Below are 19,703 nucleotides of genomic sequence, written 5' to 3'. Positions count from 1 at the left end.
AGAAGGGTCTAGGCCCGAAACGTCAGCCTTCCTGCTCCTCTGATGCTGCATGGCCTGCTGTGTTCATCCAGCTCTACACCTTGTTATCTCAGATTCTCCAGCATCTGCAGTTCCTACTATCTCTGTTACCAGACCTGCTGAGTTTCTTCAGCACTTTGTTTTGCTTCATAAATCAGTCAGAACTAGTGTAAAGTATAAACCAGAAGAGCAACTTGCTGAACTTACTGTGGTATTTCATTTTACATGAGCTGGTTAATTATTTAATTTTCTAAAAAATCAAGAGGTGTTCTCACTTTGCAGCAATTTCATTAATAAATTAATTTTATGTGAATAAGTATTAAATGTGCACAAAAACAGAAGTTGGTGGAAAAGCTCAGCAGGTCTGGCAGCATCTGTGAAGAGAAATCAAAGTTAATGTCTGGTACTGAGGAAGAGTCACCAGACCCAAGGCGTTAACTTTGATTCCTCTTCACAGATGCTGCCAGACCTGCTGAACTTTTCCAGCAACTTCTGTCTTTGTTTCTAATTTACAGCATCTGCCATTCTTTCAGTTATTATTTATTATTAAATGTGCAAAGTAATGCTTACGTTAATTGTATCTGTGATATGTTTTAATTTAAATTTTTTGTAGTGTTTACACACTGGTCTCAATGAAGGCGCAGAAAAGCATAGAATGGTATGCCAACTGAGCTAATTAACTTCTAGTATAAACGTTAAGAAAAATGATTCATGATAAGTTAAAATGACCCTGTTGGATAAATCTTTCTGTTGCCTTTCGAAATAAAGGTTGTTATTGTCAAGTGCTTGAAGGTGTTTTGGATGAGGTACAGAAAAATAAACTGATTAGGGTGTGGACAAGTTTTGTAACCTTTGTAAGCATCTAATCTGAGCATTACAATTGCAGGCGAAGTTGTTTCCTTGTGTATTTGTTCGATGATGCATTAGTTATTTATATCATCGTTTGTCTTAATTTTCTCTACTCTTGGCATAAAGGGCCTTCATTCATTCTAATGCGACAGTATTGCAGCAGAAGGTAATTACATTTGCTGCAAAACAAGCAATAAAGTATTGCCATTAAATGATTCCTTCCAAAATGTAGCGAGTCATTACCCATAGCTCGTAGCCTTCGGCTAGCTTTGAGCTGCAGTCTTAGAACTGTTCCTAATTTAGTCTAGTCACTTAATCATTTGTTAATTTCTCTGATGCAACAAAAGCAAAGAAGACCAAGAGAGATCTCACAATGTCTGGGGTCAGCAGTTATGAATGTTAGTATAACAGACTATCTGGTCATATTGCTCACTACAGTGTGTAAGTTGTCTGTTATGCTTACCCATACAACCACAGAAGTGCTTAATAGGCTGTGACATTTAGGATGCTCCCAAGGCTGTGGATGCCATTTCCTATATATATTTTACAGGGGGTCAGTTGGCTGGGTGGCTGGCTTGTGATGTAGTGTGATATTAACAGTGTGGGTTCAATTCCTGCACCGACTGAGGCTCCCATAATGGTTTTGCCTTCTCAACCTTGTTCCTCATCTGAGGCATGGTGACCCTCAGGTTAAACCACCATCAGTCATCTCTCTCTAATGAGAGAGTGTCCTATGGGACTTGACAGCTTTACCCCTTTTACCGTACTTAATATGTACACACACATATCTATATCTACCAGATATATCTTGGAACATTATGTCCATATATACCTGGAATATAAAGATATATAATGTGCACATATGTTACATGCCTAATATATTTAGCTACATGCACCACGTTTTAAATTTGTTCTTGTTTCTATACTGTAAGTTTCTTTTGCTTTTGTTTGCAAGTAGGGATCAGGTAATCAAACATAATCAAGTAACATAACCACCGCTCAATATCCATGTTTATTACATGGGCTCATATCTTCATAGATTTGTCCACGATTGCTTACCGCAATCCCATAATATTAACAGAGGCAGGTGCTTTGTCGGTTGTGTTAGTTTTTCACTTATGTTTCAGGGACCATCATTCTCAGCAGTCATGGCGGACTGGAATCGGACTGCTTCTATAGAATGATTAAATGTTGCAATTAGTCAGGTTTATACATGTTTATGCCATTGGATATTCTGTCCCCACCCTCCTTGAGAAATGGAGCACTTTTTTGCCTGCACTGATACCCTTCAAAAGCCAAGTGAACAGGCCTTGTATGATTCCAACTTGGAGTTGCTGAGCTGGGGTATCAGTGAGGGGAGATACCTGGGTACTTTGTTCCAGGAGTCAGTCCCAGCCCTTAATGTGGGCAGAACTCTGAAGTTAATCATTGATCAGGGAGAGGGGGATATGTGGCTATAAGTCAGGGAGATCCAGGGACCCCATTGTGATAGAGGGGCCTGAACTCCAGACTGTCTCCAGCAGATGTGAGGTGCTTCCTACCTTGTAGATAAGGAGAGAAACTGCAAGGAGGGTGAGCAGACTGACCATGGACCAGGAGAGAGGATGCCATTCAAGTTGGGAATGTGAGCAAATATGGTAGCGATAGGGTAGAGTATAGTCAGGGGAACAGAAGCCAGCTGATGGTTGTGTTTTGTTGCTCAGTTATTTAAATCTTTCTGTAGATGAAAATCAGCAAACTTCAGCATATCAAAGTAGCACAGTGATGCCCATATTTTGCTCTAATTACATAGTTGTGTACTTTTGCCATAAGAATAGGAAAGCAGAATTTTTTTTATTCAAGATTCTTAAAGTCTCTGTAACTTCCTCCAGCTATAATCACTGCATCCAGCACCAACATACAGACTCTTTACTGACCTTCCAAAGCAAACCCTCCTGTTGCCCCTTCACTCTTAGTGGGTACCTTGCACACTCGGGAAATCTCCCCATCAGTACTTTTGCTTATCCACCTTCCTGTTATGTTAAAACCATTCTTAAAACTTAGCTCTTTGACCAAGATTTTTTTAATCTCATATTTACACTGTTTGCTGAGCATCTTATCTTCTGGATTCCAGAAGCCTACTGATTTTGTTTTTCTTCATCTGGTTTTTAAAGTACTCACACTTTGTAAACAATATTACTTCCAGCTTGCAATACTGTTGCAGTGGGATTTTCAGTGAGAACTATACAACAGCTGTGAAGATTTATTGAGGTGAAAATTTCACAAAACTGATGCAGACCAATAGGGTTTTGAAATTTGGTGATAAATTAGCCCTGCCACATGGATTTGCACATAGAATCGCACTTCAACCGAGCAAGTAAGGTATTTTCTCTGTGTAACGAATGAAACAGCATCTGGAATACCTCATCACTGTTGACAGACTCTATTCAATGGCAGGCTGTGAGAAAGAAGTTAATTGCATTTTGAATAAAATGTGAATAAATGTGCTGCCAAACACCATAGATCACTTGGAAATAGCACTTAATTTGTTTCAAGCCAGTAACTCGGCAAGGTCTAAATTGCATGCTTTGTCGGTATTTAAATGTCATTCCAATGAAACGTTTGCAAATTAAACATGAGCTGCATGCCCCTTCTCATATTGCTCTTTTTTCAAGTCCAGAGCTTCCCTATACCCTTATCCGAGTCCCGGTCTTCCCATCCCCTCTTACCAAGTCTCAATCTCCCCTATTCCCTCTTCCCAAGTCGCGATCTTGCTCATCCTCATTTCAGTTCATCAATGACAGGCTGTGAGATGAAATTTAATTGCATTTTAAATAAATTATGAATTAAAGTGCTGCCAAATACCTCTGTACATTTGGAAATAGCACTTTCTTTCAAGCCAGTAACTTGCTGTTTGTGCAGCAAGGTCGAAATTGCGTGCTTGAAATTGGTATTTAAATGTCACTCCAATAAAACATATGCAAATTAAACCTGAGCTGCACGCACCTTCTCATATTCCCCCTTTTCCGAAGTCATGAACTATCCCATCCCCTCTTCCCAAGCCCTAATCTCCCCCATTCCCTCTTCCCAAGTCCCAATCTCCCTATTCCTTCTTCCCAAGTCTCGATCTCCCCCATCCCCTCTTTCCAGTTCCCTATCTCTCCCATCCAGTTTTTCCCAAGTCCCGGTCTGCCCCATCCCCTCTTCCCAAGTCCTAATCTCCCCCATCCCTTCTTCCTAAGTCTCAATCTCCCCATCCCCTCCTCCCAAGCCCCGAACTCCCCGTCCCCTCTTCTCAAGCCCTGATCTCCCCATCTCCTCTTCCCAAGTCCCATTCTCCCCATTCCTTCGTCCCAAGTCCAGACCTCCCCCATCCCCTCTTCCCAAGTCTCTCCATTCCATCTTCAGTTCATCTACAGTAGCTTGATTCAGATTGAAAACAGATTAATTTTAAATGGCTGAAGAGGCATTGTTTTCTCTAGACTCATTGAAATAAGTCCGATCAGTGGTTCTTTAAATGCTGCATTTTCAATTCCAAAAGGCAGACTAATCTGAATTAACAGTAGCAGTGTAAACCTGTTTTTGTTTGACACTAAACGTTGTGGAAGGTTTGAGTGTGTGGGACATCAATAAAAATGATATGTGGTATCATGCAGAAGGCAGGAGATAATATCGCGGTTTGGCGGGGGGCGATGCGGTGGTCATCTGGGCAGATTCAAAAGAGGACATCCATGGACACACAAAAATGCTGGGAATTTCAAGTGAACCTGAACTTGAACCCAAAGCAGTGTGCCTGGCATGGAAACAGACCGCCTGAAGGTGATCATTCATTTCAGTCCCTGCCTCTTTTCTTTCTTCATCATTCAGCAGGAGAGCTTAACCACACTACTGTGCTCCTGTTAATTGAACTGAATTATACTGCATCCGCTGTACCCGGTGTGGCCTCCTCTACATCGGGGAAACCAAGCGGAGGCTCGGGGACCGCTTTGCAGAACACCTACGCTCGGTTCGCAACAAACAACTGCACCTCCCAGTCGCGAACCATTTCAACTCCCCCTCCCATTCCTCAGACGACATGTCCATCCTGGTCCTCCTGCAGTGCCACAACGATGCCACCCGAAGGTTGCAGGAACATCAACTCATATTCTGCTTGGGAACCCTGCAGCCCAATGGTATCAATGTGGACTTCACAAGCTTCAAAATCTCCCCTCCCCCTATCGCATCCCAAAACCAGTCCAGCTCGTCCCTGCCTCCCTAACCTGTTCTTCCTCCCACCTATCCCCTCCTCCCACCTCAAGCCGCACCTCCATCTCCTACCGACCAACCTCATCCCGCCCCCTTGACCTGTCCATCCTCCCTGGACTGACCTATCCCCTTCCTAACTCCCTACCTACACTCATCTTTACTGGCTCCATCCCCACCTCTTCGACCTGTTTGTTTCCTCTCCACCTATCCTCTCCTCTATCCCTCTTCTATCCGCCTCCCACTCTCTCCCTATTTATTTCAAAACCCCCTTCCCCTCCCCCTTTTCTGATGAAGGGTCTAGGCCCGAAACATCAGCCTCTCTGCTCCTATGATGCTGCTTGGCCTGCTGTGTTCATCCAGCCCTGCACCTTGTTGTCTCGGAATACATTGTGTGACTTCTGGGTTCCATTCGAAATTGCACATTATTATGGAACGTGGGAACAGGAGTAGACCATTCAGCTCCTTGAACCTGTTCCACCATTCAGTGAGATTGTGGCTGATCTGTGGTTTAACTTCAAATACCTGCCTTGGGCCCATTTCCCTTTAATACTTTTGCTTAACAAAAAAAAAATCTATCTCAGATTTAAAATTAACAACTGATCCAGCACCCATTGCCATTTATGGAAGAGAATTCCAAACCTCTACCACCCTTTGTGTGTAGAGTGCTACTTAACATCTCTCCTGAACAATCTAACCCTAATTCACAGACTATGCCTCATAGTTCTAGAATCCCCAACCAGTGGAAATATTTTATCTTTATCTACCCTGTCTTTTCCTTGAAAACTTTGATTATATCACTCCTTAACCTTCTAATTTGTAGAAAAGACAGACCTAATTTGTATAACCTCTCCTCATGCCTGAAGTCATGGTATCAACTGTGGTAAGGAATTTAATGGGATCATTTATAAGGGCTACATATGAAGTCATCTTGCACCATTTTCCAAATACGGCAGATTTTTGTCAGCTTAAAATCGTACACGTTTCTGAATTTGTAAAGGATGCATTGTGCTATTGGTATATTTATTTGTTTTCTGCAAAAGAGAGTGCAGCTCATAGTTTTACTGCGAAAATTGTTTCCAACACAATTTTCTCTTTTAATGTCTTGCTAAACATGCCTTGAAGTTAGGATTGCAGCACCATGCCCAAGGGTGAAGAAACATTGGGCAGAATTCCTCTTTCTGATCACCATCTAGTGACTTCCAGCTGAAAGTGTGTGTGAAAGTGGGTGTAGAGTGCAGGCAGGCTTGGCTGAAATTGGTTGCAGCCCACTACAGTTGAATAAGCATCAACATTCACAGTTCAGATTCCATGCAGCAAGTTTGGAAACTTGAGTGAGATGCTGAAATCTTGCCGATATATCTAAAATTGTCGCCATTTCTCAATGATGAAGCCTAAGGGGACATTAAATTATAAAAGCCATTAAGGTCATTGTTAAAATTGTAAGAGCAATTAATTACTAAGTAATCATAGTCATAGAGTCATATAGTACAGAAGAAGTGTTTCTGCCATCAAGTCTGTGCCAACCCATTTACACTAATCTCACTTTCAGCTCTTTGACCATTGTCTTGAATGTTATGAAATTTCAAATGCTCGTTCACATATTTTTTGCGAGTTTTCCTGACTCTACCACCCTCCCAGACAGATTCCCAGCTCACTCTGGGTGAAAAATATTTTCCTTAAATTCCGTGTAAACCTCCTGCCCTTCACTTTAAAATGGTGCAATAATCAATGCAGAGAGAGACTTTTCTTGCATTTAAATATTTTGCAATAATATTATATTTAGTTTTACTTTACAACCTTTTTATATACACTGCGTTTTAAAAAAAAAACTTTTTTTCCTTGTTTCAGCCTGAAGAAAAATCACAGTCAGAGGTAAGTGTACTTTAAAATCATGATTCAAATACTTGAAATCGCTCGTTAAGGTTCATGGTACGGAATGGAATTGCAAAGCAGTAGCAGAAGGATGGGTTAGTGCACACAATTGTAATAAGATATTTGAGTTTTAATGAAAATTGATATGTTTTGTTGCAACCTTTTGTCACTCATCGGAACATTTCACATGAATACCGATTGAGGTGAATCTTGCAATTTCATGTTGCTACTGATGTTGCCATGAGGAGAAAGCCAAGAGAAGTGAAAAAAAAATCCTGTCTGGTTTAAAATTTAATAAACAAAGCCTGGCAGTTAACTGTCGATCAATATTAATATTACTCTTCATGGCAACACCTCTACCAATCAGTGTCCAGTAACCAATCAATCAGCACTGTTGTCTCATGCAGTATGGATGTTGGTTTTGTCCTTTAGTTGGTATTCTTGCAAAATGTCCTGATGTTTGCAGTGTAAAATGCTAAAAAAAGTGTATTTTTTCAAGAATGCTCAGTGAGTTGCACCAAATAATTATTCACATGATACTTGTCAAATTCATTTTACAAAATAAGAGCAGCAAAGGAAATATAGTAAATATTAATCTGGATTTTCAAAATTTATTTGTTAAGGAACCATTCACTTATGTTACTTAGAATTAAAGGCACGTGTGGCTACACAAATGAAGAAGTGGAGAACAAATAGTAAAAGGCTCGGGTTGGTGAGATGTGGGGGGAGAAAATTTCTCCGATTGCAGTTAGGTGTGATGTCCCACACGGCGTGCTGAAGGAAACTATTTATCATTACAAACGATCTGACTTTGAGAGTTAAGGAAACAGTGTGAGGATTTTATGTCAAACTATAGCAGCACCAAACTAGAATGGGAGTGTATTTGGGGAGGGGGCAAGAAAGGGACAGTACACCATAATGTCCCAGACATTTTCAAACACCACACAAGGAAAAGACAGGCCAGAAAGCTACGAATGCGGTGCTGTGTAGAGCAATATGAAGCTCTGTGTCTGAAAGTAAGTCACCAAAAGGAAATTCATCTTATAGAGTAGGATTATAAATGGATCATGATGCATACATACATAAACTTTGAAAGGTGATAGGATGTAAATACAGACTTTAAAAAAAGCAAACAAATCTATATCGTATATTACATAAAACATGCAATCATAAATTTTCTGAAGAAGGGTCCAGACCCAAAACGTCAGCTTTCCTGCTCCTCTGATGCTGCCTGGCCTGCTGTGTTCATCCAGCTCTACGCCTTGTTATCATGCAATAATAAGATTAGCTAGTTCCTTATGCAAAATCAGGGCATAGTAATAGCATCATATCATTTTGGCAGCTCACTTTCAGAAGAGTCTCCACAGCTGATTACTGTCAAAGAAGAATTAAGGATGAGGTTAGAAAAATAACTTTTTATAAGTAAGATGTTTAGAAAGTACAGTTCTCTGCTGTGGTTGAAGCAGAGTTCGAAGTCAGTTTAGAAGAGAATTAGTTTTTTATGTGATACAGCAATATAAAGACTATACGGTGTACAAAAGTGTAGATTCTCCTGAAATGAAAACCACTGGATGATATGCATAACCTGTTTGTGAGGTATCAGACTGTGTCAGAAAAGTGGTAGGTAATTTTCTTGAAAGTGGCTTGACTTTTCCGATCAGAATCAAATGGAGATGATGAGGTTTAACTTTTGCAGTGTTCTGGCCTGCAGATCCGCAAACTTCGGCGGGAGCTCGATGTTTCCCAGGAGAAAGTGGCAGCCCTTACGACGCAGCTCACTGCTAATGTAAGTAACATCTAGGGGAACAGGGTGTGGAGACTTAAAACAGCAACCACTGAAGGTGTATTATGGTGCTCAGGAGAATTGATTTACTTAGTTTGTTGAAAACTTGCTTTTGCTGTTGCACATCTCTCCGGCAAGCAGAAAGATATAAGCTGGCAAATGGAATATAGAGTGGGAATATGTGAAATTTTCCACTTTGATGGGACAAATACAAACTAAAGCATATATTAATGGCAAAATATCATGGAGATCTGAGATGCAGAGAGGATCTCAGTGCACTTGTGCAGGAATTGCAGAAGGTTGGTATGCAGGTACAGCAAGTAATTTGGAAGGTTAATAGAATTCTGAATTTGTTGTCAGGGGAATTGAATACCGAAGTAGGGAGGCTATCTTCAGTTATATAGGGGATTGATGCAGCCACAACTGGACCACTGTGTACAATGTCAGTCTCCTTATATAAAGAAGAATGTAAAGAATTAGGGGCGGTTCAGAGAAGTTTCATAAATCTAAAGGTGAAGAGTCATCTAGATTCAGAATGAGGGTTTGCTCTCTCTCCACGGATGCTGCCAGACCTGCTGTGATTTCCAGCATTTTTTGTTTTCAGTACAGAATCCAGCATCTGCAGTAATTTGCTCCTTCATAAATCTAATACCTTGAATGAGTGGTTGTCTTGTGAGCGAAAGTCAGAACAGGCTAGCATTGCATCCACTGGAGTTTAGAATAGTATTGATTGATTGAAACTTGACCGATTGATTCAACTTGAAATATTTTCAGGGGTCTTGACAGAGTAGATGAGGAAAGAATGTTTCCTCATGTTGGAGAATCTAGAACTACTAGGGCTACTATTTTAAAATAAGATGTTGCCCATTTAAGTGCAGTGATCCAATCAGTCATGAATTTATTGAATGGTGAAGTGGGCTGGAAGAGCTAAGTAGCCTACTCCTAGTTTGTATGTTCCTGTTGCTGTGCTCAAATGGAGGTGATGGTGTAGCAGAGATGTCGCTGGGCTAGTAATCCAGCATCCCAGTTTAATATTCAAGGGTTGTGGGTTTGAATCCCACCATGGCAGATTGTGAAATTTATATTCAGTAAATACAATCTAGAATTAAAAACTCAATTAATGGTGACCATGTAACCACTGTCAATTGTAAAAACAAAACACATCTGGTTCACTAATGTCCTGTAGGGAAGGAAATCTGCCATCCTTACCTGGTCTGGACTACGTGTGACTCCAGGCCCACAGCATTATGGTTAACTTTTAGCAATTAACTCTTAACAATAAATGCTCCCCTAGCCAATGATGCCCACAGCCCACAAATCAATCAGAGAGAGCTCATAAATTCAGGTGTTAACAGTGAGTAGAGGAATGTTTCTCTCAGGGCAATGTCTGGTTACTCTTTCACATTCAGGTTTATGGTTAAGGTGACTTTGTAATGATATTGTTAATTATTGATTGAGTAATATATTAATCCAGCTATTATTTCTGACAAAATAAAACCAGTGCTTGTAAGGATATTGCAGAATACAGTAAGGATTGGTTACTAAGCACACAGGAAATATGCCTCTTCAAAAAAAGTAGTTGTTTCGAATGCATGACAGTTATCCACACTTAACCTCTTTAGAAACTGCTTTCCAATTTATTATAAGACCCTTTTCAGTGAATAATTTTACAGATTTTGTAGAAAATGCAACCTAACATTTTCAAATAGCAACACTATTCTTCTCTCTCAAATAATTCTCTTACAAATAAATTACAACACTTACAGGATTAGCCCACACATGACATATTCCAAATACCATCTCAGTTTGACTAATCGACTGCTAGGAAGTGCCAGTAAGCTAACGAGGATGACATGACCTCTTGGCTTTTCCTTCCTCCTTTATGGGGATTATTTGGCCTCTGCTTTATGTCTTCCATTGATGACAGTGATAAATTGGGAATGTGCTTATTTATTTGATGCTACAAGGTTAAGGGCCAAAGCCCATATTGTACTACAATGACAAGGTTGCAAATAGTAGTTGTGAAGACTAAATAAATCACTAACAGACAATTAGTTAACGTTGATTTATGGCTTTCAAAGTCTATTGGAGCAAGTCTGAAGTCCTGGAAAAAAATGTGAGTCTAGGAGAGAGTGTGCTGAATTGTTATTTTTGAAACACAGGCCAATGCATTTGTTGGTGGTTAACACACCACAACATTACACAGTGAAATACCAACACTCTAACTGGTGGTACGTGTGACCTCTCTTCAAAAGCAAAGTCATTGCTACACACTCTCATGTTTTCACTGTAACCTTAGGTCATGATGCAGCTTTGTATAATAAATGTAGATCATTCAAATTAAGATTATTTAATATTTGTCACAATGAAAGATGAGGCAAATTATGAAAGATTTTAAAAATGGATCAAGTGTTGAGGTCAAATATCAATCATGGGTATAGAGGATTTTTCTTACAAGGAGAGGTTGAGAAAGTTGGGCTGTACTCACTGGAGTTTAGAAAAGTGAGAAAAGATCTTATTCAAACATACAAGGTTATTACGGGACTTGACAAGGCGGATATGGAGAGGTTATTTCCCTGTGAGAGAGAGTCTAGGACCAAAGGGCATAATCTAAGAATAAGGGGCTGCATATTTAAAGCAGAGGTAAGGAGAAATTTCTTCTCTGTGGGTAATGAATCTGTGGAATTCTTTACCGCAGAAGGCTGTCGAACTGAGTCATTAAGGAAATTCAAGGTTGAGATAGACAGATTTTTAATCGCTAAGGGAATGAGGGGTATTAGAGAAAAGGCAAGAAGTGAAGTTCAGGATTATCGGATCAGCCGTGATCTCATTGAATCTCATTGAATCGAGATCTGTTGATCAGTTTGTGTTCCGAGTTCCGGATACTCATCCCCTTTATTCTCCTGCCAAACGAGAATCTATCCTCCTCCACCTTCAAAATATTCAATTACTCTGTACCCGCTGCCTACTGAGCCAGGGAGTTCAATTTACTTGACCCTCAGAGATATAGGTTTACTTGGGTAAATAAACAGAAAATCTTGATGAAGTGTGTATAATTTTTGTGTTCTCCCTCTAATCTGTATCCCTGCACAACAGAGGAAGAGCATTCAGGTTGCTGGGACTTTGGATCAAATGTGCTCCTTCTACGCTATAATAAGTGTGTGATTCTCTTCAGTATTTTCTAACTGGTTCCTCGTTAGTGCTTAGAACGCCATCCTGTGGGTCCTCCTTCCAAATAGTCGTTGGCAGGTAGTGCTCTTTGAGGGTGGCATTTTGGTGTCTTTATGTTTTTACAAGAATGATTTCAGAATTAAGAAACTTCAGCGATAGATTGAAGTTGTTAGGACTGTTTTCTTTGGAGAGAAGAAGGCTGAGAGGAGATTTGATTGAGGCTTTCAAAACCATGAGCAGGCTGGAAAGAGCCAATGCAGAGAAACTGTTTCTATTCGTAAAATGAGAGGGCATAGTGTTGGGCAAAAAAAAACCAACGGTGATGTGAGAAGAAAACGTTTTCACTGAGTGAGTAGTTAGGGTGTGGAATACGCTGTCTGGAAATGTGGTGGAGGCAGTTTCAGTGAGGCATTCAAGTGGGCATTGGATGGTTATTTGGATGGAAATTGAAATAACTCCATAGAGGCCAGTAAGCCATCACCAAGCCACCCTTTATTTACATGTGGAGAATCCTTGACACTGAGCCCTCATAGTGGATAGAACCTCTGACACTCCTGTTTATATCTGTCAGCCAGGGCTCCCTGATTGGACCAGATTAACAGCCCCAATCAGGGAACTCATTTTGTATGGGGTCCACCTGGCTGACCTCATTACAGTCACTACAGAAATACTCTACAAGGGTACAGAGAGGAGAAAGTAAGAGATTAGCACTGGATAATGATACTTGTTTGAAGAGTCAATGAGAGTACATTAGGTCGAATGTGCTCCTTCCATGCTATAACAAGTGTGTGATTCTCTTAAGTATTTTTAAGGGCAGAACAGGACCATTTACAGGACTTATTTTCCAGGCCCTAAATCCAGTACTTTCTGAGATCCAGCTGTCTTTGTGATGTTCCCAGCAGTGGTGGGCCGGTGGAGGAGGGCAATTCACAGACTGACTCTTGAAGGACAGCATGAGGGAGGGCCAGTAGGTGTGCTCCTGGCTAAGGGTCTTCTCTGAAATTGGCCTGACTAAATGTGACTAAAAGTGCTATCGTGGAATAGGAACCATTCCACGTATTGGCCTGCAGCCACAGTTGTGGTCCTTAGGCACTCGGATAGGGGAGTGTTTTGGCTGAACAGCACCCCAAACAATCCACGGACTCCACCCCACCCACTGCGCTGTCACCCCATGCCCCCACCTTGAGGCACCTGCCAGGCTTCACCCTCAGCTGGAGACCCACGTTCCTGCAATGTCACAGGTCTGTTCCTGTGCGTGGGCACTGATAAATTAGCTACCGTCTATCGCACTCATATCCCACGCCTGCCTGGGAGGAGGAACTGCTGCGATGTGAGATTTTCTGATGATCTTTGCTCACCTGCCTGCTGGTTCAAAGTGACCTCAACACCATTGGTAAGATTGTCCTGATGGCCAATGCTTCTTTCCTCGCTCTGTGAAAATGACTACCTAAACATCGCAATTTGTCAATGTGATCCCCCTCCCCCAGCAACTTTCTGGTGGCCACCAACTACAGAGGGGTCACAGCTAAAAATAATATGCAGCCAGGCCACATTTTCAGAGGAACTCATGGGACACTTCTTCGAGTGGAGCTAAATTATTTGACAGTGAACAAAAAGTGGGAGGTGATTGTGCCAAAGTTACTTACCTGTTCTATGATAAAATGCAATTATCTTTATCTTTATAATTATCTTTATCTCATCACTTTCCTGTTCAAAAATGACTAAATTTATTACACATTTTGATCGTGAAACGTTATCTGATTTATTGAGTCTAAAATGGGGAAGTAAGTGGGTAGGTTCAGATTTAATCTTTGAAGTACATCTTTGAATCACTTCTCTTTGTGTTGGCCTAAACCAGATGCCTCAAGTGTGTGACCTTGCTGATTTACTTGTTAGCTTTGTGTCTGGAGGGGATGTTACATTTTCTGCCAGCTTTCCTCGGCTTAAGTGCTGTTGTAGTTGTCATTTATTTTTATTGGGCCTTCAGTATTTAAAAAAAAAAAATTCACACTGAGAATCCAAACCTGTGACTTCTACCACCGAGGTCAAGAGTAGCAGAGACACAGGAACACCAAGACCATTACCCTCTGCTCCACTCACCATTCTGTCTTGGAAATAGTTTCTGTTCCTTCAATGTCACTGGGTCAAAATCCTGGAACTCCCTCTCTAACGGCATTGTGGGTGTAAGAACAAAGATTGCAATACTTCCAGAAAGCAGCTCACCACCACCTTCTCTGGGGTGATTAGGAAAGGGCAATAAATGCGAGCCCAGCCAGTGACACTCATCCTATGGATGAATAAAAGTCACTGGGTTGAATCTTGTGGTCTTTCTAGGTGACTTTGGGGCTAGGGAAGGTATGCCATGAGGTGGAGTGGTGACATACCTAAATCTTGCTTTATTGCCACACCAGCAACTGAGACGTGTAAGTGGCCAACTAAGGACCACATAAAGGAGTTTCATCCCATTCCTGTTGAGATTTACACAGTTGCAGGTGGGCCTGTTGCCTTGTGGCATTCATGACAGCTAAAACCTTGTATCCCCAGTGCGTGAGTCAGCTATCTCAATGAGGGACACACTCAATGTCTTATCGAGGGATTGGACATTGGCAAGGGCTGATAGCCACCCCCTTTGGTCTTGCTGCCAGTTCCCCTCGACCCCCATCACCCCTCAGTGCCTGTGCTAATCCGCTCCCTCCCCCATCACCACCACCAAACTCTCATTATATCTATGTTCCCTTGGTCTCTACGTGATCCCAGGACTCCAGTGGGTGTCTTTTAGGTTTAAATCATGGGATGTAGGCATTGCTGGCTGGGCCAATATTCATTGTCCATCCAAGAGGTTCCCTGCAGCAACCATTCCCTTTCCCCACCGTCGCTGCAGGGCGTAAGAACTCTTGACCTCTGATTGGATGCTCAGTAGTGGTGACTCCTGCCCCGTGTGTCCTGAATCCACCTGAAGGCCCCATGGTAGCCTCACTACTGCCTGATTGGTTTGTGGTTTGATGGAGCCTTCCTGAAAAAAAGGGAGCTCACATCTCTCACTGTCCAACCAGTGAATGCCTATTGGCCATGACTGTTGTTTCCTGTTATCATTAAGTTGCTTTCTTTGCAAACAAGAGATGACAAAAGGTACCAAGATCCTGGCAAGTACTAATGAACAAGTGTGGGATGGTTACAGTTGGTCGTTTGCCAGTTGTGTTGCGATTTTGTAAAGACACTGATGTGGAAACAATATTGAATGGAAGCAGAGAAATACAGCTCTCTATCTGTGCCTTTAGGGCGAAGTGTGGATACATGTCTAACAAGCCAGAAACAAAAAATGAAAGATTGATGTTTGAAGTAGAAGGATAGTTAGGAGGGATGCAATTTACTCAATCATAAAACAGAAGAATGGTGTCAGTGCCATTGCAATCTACTTTCTGAAACCCAAGGACCTCCAGGGCAAAGGCGGGCAATCTGAGACACCTCCTAAGTTGGATAATGTAGGCCAATATCAAATATTGTGTGATATAGAAGCTAATGTGAGAAAATCGCAGCAGTGGAGAGAAATTTGCAGATCAATGTGAAATAATTGCAAATGCTTTGTATTCAAAACCCGTGCAATGTTTCCTTTCAGCTAAAGTAATTTATCAATTTGGATCATGTTGTTTTTGACAATTAGCAGTAAACTACACTTTACATGCAAGTCTTATTGTGCATATTTTCCCTGGGGAAAGCATTTCACGGTTTGCGATTTTAACCTGTATGTTTCTCACTGAACGGATCGTGAAGATTGTACTAGCATGCTTTATTCCCAAAGGTTTTAGAAGTATATATACAATTCAAATTCAGGCTCAGGAATGAGCAGGAAATTATTAACTTACAGCCATGAAAGATTTTAAAAATCTGTTTTATGCTTTTGTATCATTGTGAGTAAATGCACATTTCTTTGTCTCTGAACTATCTAGCCTTGGGTTCAATGCTTGATATAGGTTGGGTTAGCCAGTACTAGTTTTGATGATATCGAAATTAGGAGAGTGGAAGTCACTTGACTTTTGTCTTGATGTATAGTTTTAATCTTGTTGTGTTTTTGTTGAGTGAGACCAGGAGTAGCTGCTGTTATGTTAGCTGACTCAGTCAAATAGTTGCTAAAGTTTATTATTGAGACCTATGGGAAATGGCTTGGGATCACACTCGGGAGGGCACCCTAATGCATCTCAACGTTTTCAAAAGTAGAAAGTAAAAAGGAGGAAATCAGTGGAAAACTGATCTGTTTTGTCTGAACTGCTGCTCAATTTTTCTTCCAATGTCATTTAAAATGGCAAATTGCACGCTTAATTGTATAAAAAGGCTCAAATTCCAAGCTGGCGATACTGCTGAATGGTGTTTTCTTTCCCGGGGGCTTGTTGGTATTGTGTTCATTCAAAACATGATATGTTTGGCATTCTGGTGAAAAATGTTTGCAAGACAGATAAGTGCAGTGTGTTTTCTATCTTATGTTTAGGAATTACTGGAGACACCAAGATGGGTGATAAAGTATGACTCCCTTTGCAACAAAACAGCGTAAAAGGTTCAACATCTGAATCAGAATTAAATGTGTTACTACATGCTGCAGAAATAGGCTCCAAAAACATTTAGTAGCTTGACCAATCATTTTTATCATGTAATTATTGGTTTGGAAACAACTGTGAAATTTAGGATTGACTTGATGCAATTTGCATTTTGAGCAACACTAGTTGATAAATTAAAAATCAGAATACTGCAGATGTTTGATTTGCAAATTAAATATAAAAAGCTGGGGAAGGAGTTCTTGGCAGGTTGGGCAGAATCTGTGTTGATTTTTATGCCTTTTTAAATTTTTAAAATTATTTCTTTACAATTTAAGACCCAAAAAGTATATAGGTAGTTGATCTCACACAGAAACCTCCTTGGCCAACTGCCCAGGCTGATACTTAAGCACTCAAAATCATAGTTGCTTAATAATTGCCTCATAACCTGTTTTTAAATGGTAGTGTCTTGTTAATTGCCATCAGATAGATTTCCAAGTCTGAGATTTTGCTATCGGACATTTGACAGTCAACTATAAACACACTCGAGTCATGACTTGCTAGTTAACAAAATCTGTGTTCTGGACCCGTTCAGCAAATTTTTGTTGCTTCTGGTCTCCAATAACCTTGCCTGATTTGGTTCAGTAAAGCAAATCAGTTGTTTCATTTCTCATTCAACTTTGCCACAGCAGTAAGCTTTGCAAATTACTGAAGGCAATCTTCAGAATTAATTAAAATCCATTTCATGTAATGTCCCATTCATTTGACCAAGTTTTCTCCAAAGAGATGTCAGCAAGGTTAATTGAATTATATGACTGTTGCAAAGTAATGCACTGGTGAGAAAAAAGTGACAACTGAGAAATGTCCTGCTCCTGTTATTAAATCCAGCTTAATTGAAGGTTTTGCCTCGATAGTTTGCCAGGAAATCAAAGGAATGCAGCAGCAGTCAGAGGTTAAGAAGAAGAGTAGGACCTGAATGATTGGTACAGTGTCTGAATAACAGCTGTACAAACACAATCTCTCAGGATTAGGTGTCAGGCTTCCTAAGCACTACTGTTCTTTACCTCCGTTTGGCAATGAACTGATACCACCTGTGCTCGGTGAAGCCAAAACTTTGCTTCATATTTAAAAATTGATTATCCAAATCCTACAGTGTGTTGCAATTTATTTGGTGGCATTGGCTGCTGGAAGCTCTGCTCATCACTTGAGAAAGTGCATCTAATTTGGGGGAAGATGAAAAGAATTATTAAGTTGTTTTGGCGAAAGCGCAAGACCCTGTTTCAGCATTTTGGGTTGGCATTATTGTGGGAGAGTGAACATCCACAAGTTGATTTTAGGACTCCATAAGAAATAAGAACAGGAGTAGGCTGTTCTGCCCCTTGAGCCTATTCCATCATCTGAAAGGATTTTTTTTTTAATAGAATCCCTACAGTGTGGAAACAGGCCCTTCAGCCCAACAAGTCCACACCAACCCTCAGAGCATCCCATCCAGACCCATCCCCCTATAACCCACCTAATCTACACATCCCTGCACACTATGAGCAATTTAACATGGCCAATCCACCTAGCCTGCACATCTTTGGACTGTGGGAGGAAACCAGAGCACCTGGAGGAAACCCACACAGACACAGGGAGAATGTGCAAACTCCACACAGACAGTCACCTGAGGCTGGAATTGAACCCGGGTCCCTGGTGCTGTGAGGCAGCAGTGCTAACCACTGTGCCACCGTGCTCCCCTTATGGCTCTGATCTAACTTTCATCATGTCCACTTTCCTGTCCTTTTGCTGTAACCCTTGATTCCCTCGGAGATAGCAAGAACTGCAGATGCTGGAGTCAGAGTCAGAGCAGGAGAGTCAATGTTTTGGGTTTACACCCTTCATCAGGACTGGGGAGAGCGTAAACCCAAAATGTCGACTTTCCTGCCCCTCTGATGCTGCCTGATCTGCTGTATTCCTCCAGCTCCACACTGTATTGACCCTTGATTCCGTGATTGATCATGAATCGATTTATCTGAGCCTTAAATATACAAAGGACTCTGCCCCACAGCTCCTGTAGCAAGGAGTTCTAGACTCACAACCCTTTGAGAGAAAAAATTCCTCTTCATATCAGTCCTTAAATTGGCACCCTTTATTCTGAGATTATGCCGTCTGGCTCTAGGCTCTCTCATGAGGGGAAACATCCTCTCAATATTTACCCTGTCTCAAGCCCGTTAAGACTGAATAGGATTTTCTGGCATTATTGTAAGTGTTAATGCCTTGCTGACAGAACTTGTTCTACTTTGTGGCAAAATCATTCTTCTATTTTTCCTTCTCAGAAGACAGTCATAGAATCATACAGTATAGAAGAGGCCATTCAGCCCCCCAAGTTTGTACCACTAAAGCAATGCTAAATTTAAACTAGTCCCACATTTCAACATCAGGCCCATAGCCTATTCATTTGGTTGTTCTGTCGGTCATGACACACAAAGCCGAATAAATTTGAAAACGGGTTAGTTTGGCCTTGAACTGATGTACTTGTAGTTGAAATGATGAACTCTAGTTAATTTATGGGGAAGGGAAAAAGATGTGAGGCAATGCTTGTGTTTCTTGCAGTTCCCTTTAAAACTTCAGGGGCTAATTTAGATTCCAGAAATTGTGCAGCGGGATCTCAATACCCTGTAAATATGCACACATTGATTGAAATGCAGTGAGCACCCAAACCATGTGATCAGGCGATAATTTGTTGTTCAGCAGCCCAGGACAAAGCCCACTTGCTTGGCGCTCCGTCAACCAACTTAAACATTTATTCCCTCTCCCACCGAGGCTCTGTCTCAACAGTGTTTACCTTCTACAAGAATCACTGCAGAAATTCTCCAAGGTTCTGTAGACAGCACCTTCCAAACCTACAACCATGACCAACTCTCAGAATTGCTCACTGAAACCTCGAGATAGATATGGCATTTGGCTGTGAACCCATACTTTTACCTCCTTTTCTCTCTACTGGCTGCTTCTGCTGTTGTGCCTGGGCTCTTCCTATTCTCCAAGATTTACTGTTTATTAAGGGGAATACAAGATCAGAAATCACACAACATCAGGTTATAGTCCAAAAGGTTTATTTGAAAACACGAGCTTTCAGAGTCTTAATCCTTCTTCAGGTGTTACCACTATCATCTGAAGAAGGATTAAGACTCTGAAAGAGATAGTAGGACCTGCAGATGCTGGAGAATCTGAGACAACAAGGTGTAGAGCTGGATGAACACAGCAGGCCAAGCAGCATCAGA

The 19,703-nt window shown here is 41.2% G+C and overlaps 1 protein-coding gene across 1 annotated transcript in view; it reads left to right on the top strand.

The window, feature by feature from the left end:
* The window catches only part of nav2a (neuron navigator 2a), a 1,048,499-nt gene that overhangs the window by 966,119 nt on the left and 62,677 nt on the right, over positions 1–19,703 (top strand). Inside the window, exons 15-16 of the mRNA XM_048606898.1 lie at positions 6,940–6,963; positions 8,660–8,749. Coding sequence (XP_048462855.1) covers positions 6,940–6,963; positions 8,660–8,749 — 114 coding nt within the window. The remainder of the gene's footprint in view (positions 1–6,939; positions 6,964–8,659; positions 8,750–19,703) is intronic.

This window comes from Rhincodon typus, chromosome 17 (assembly GCF_021869965.1).
Source record: "Rhincodon typus isolate 14 chromosome 17, sRhiTyp1.1, whole genome shotgun sequence".
Classification (NCBI taxonomy): Eukaryota; Metazoa; Chordata; class Chondrichthyes; order Orectolobiformes; family Rhincodontidae; genus Rhincodon; species Rhincodon typus.
This window is presented reverse-complemented; position numbering and strand designations above follow the sequence as displayed.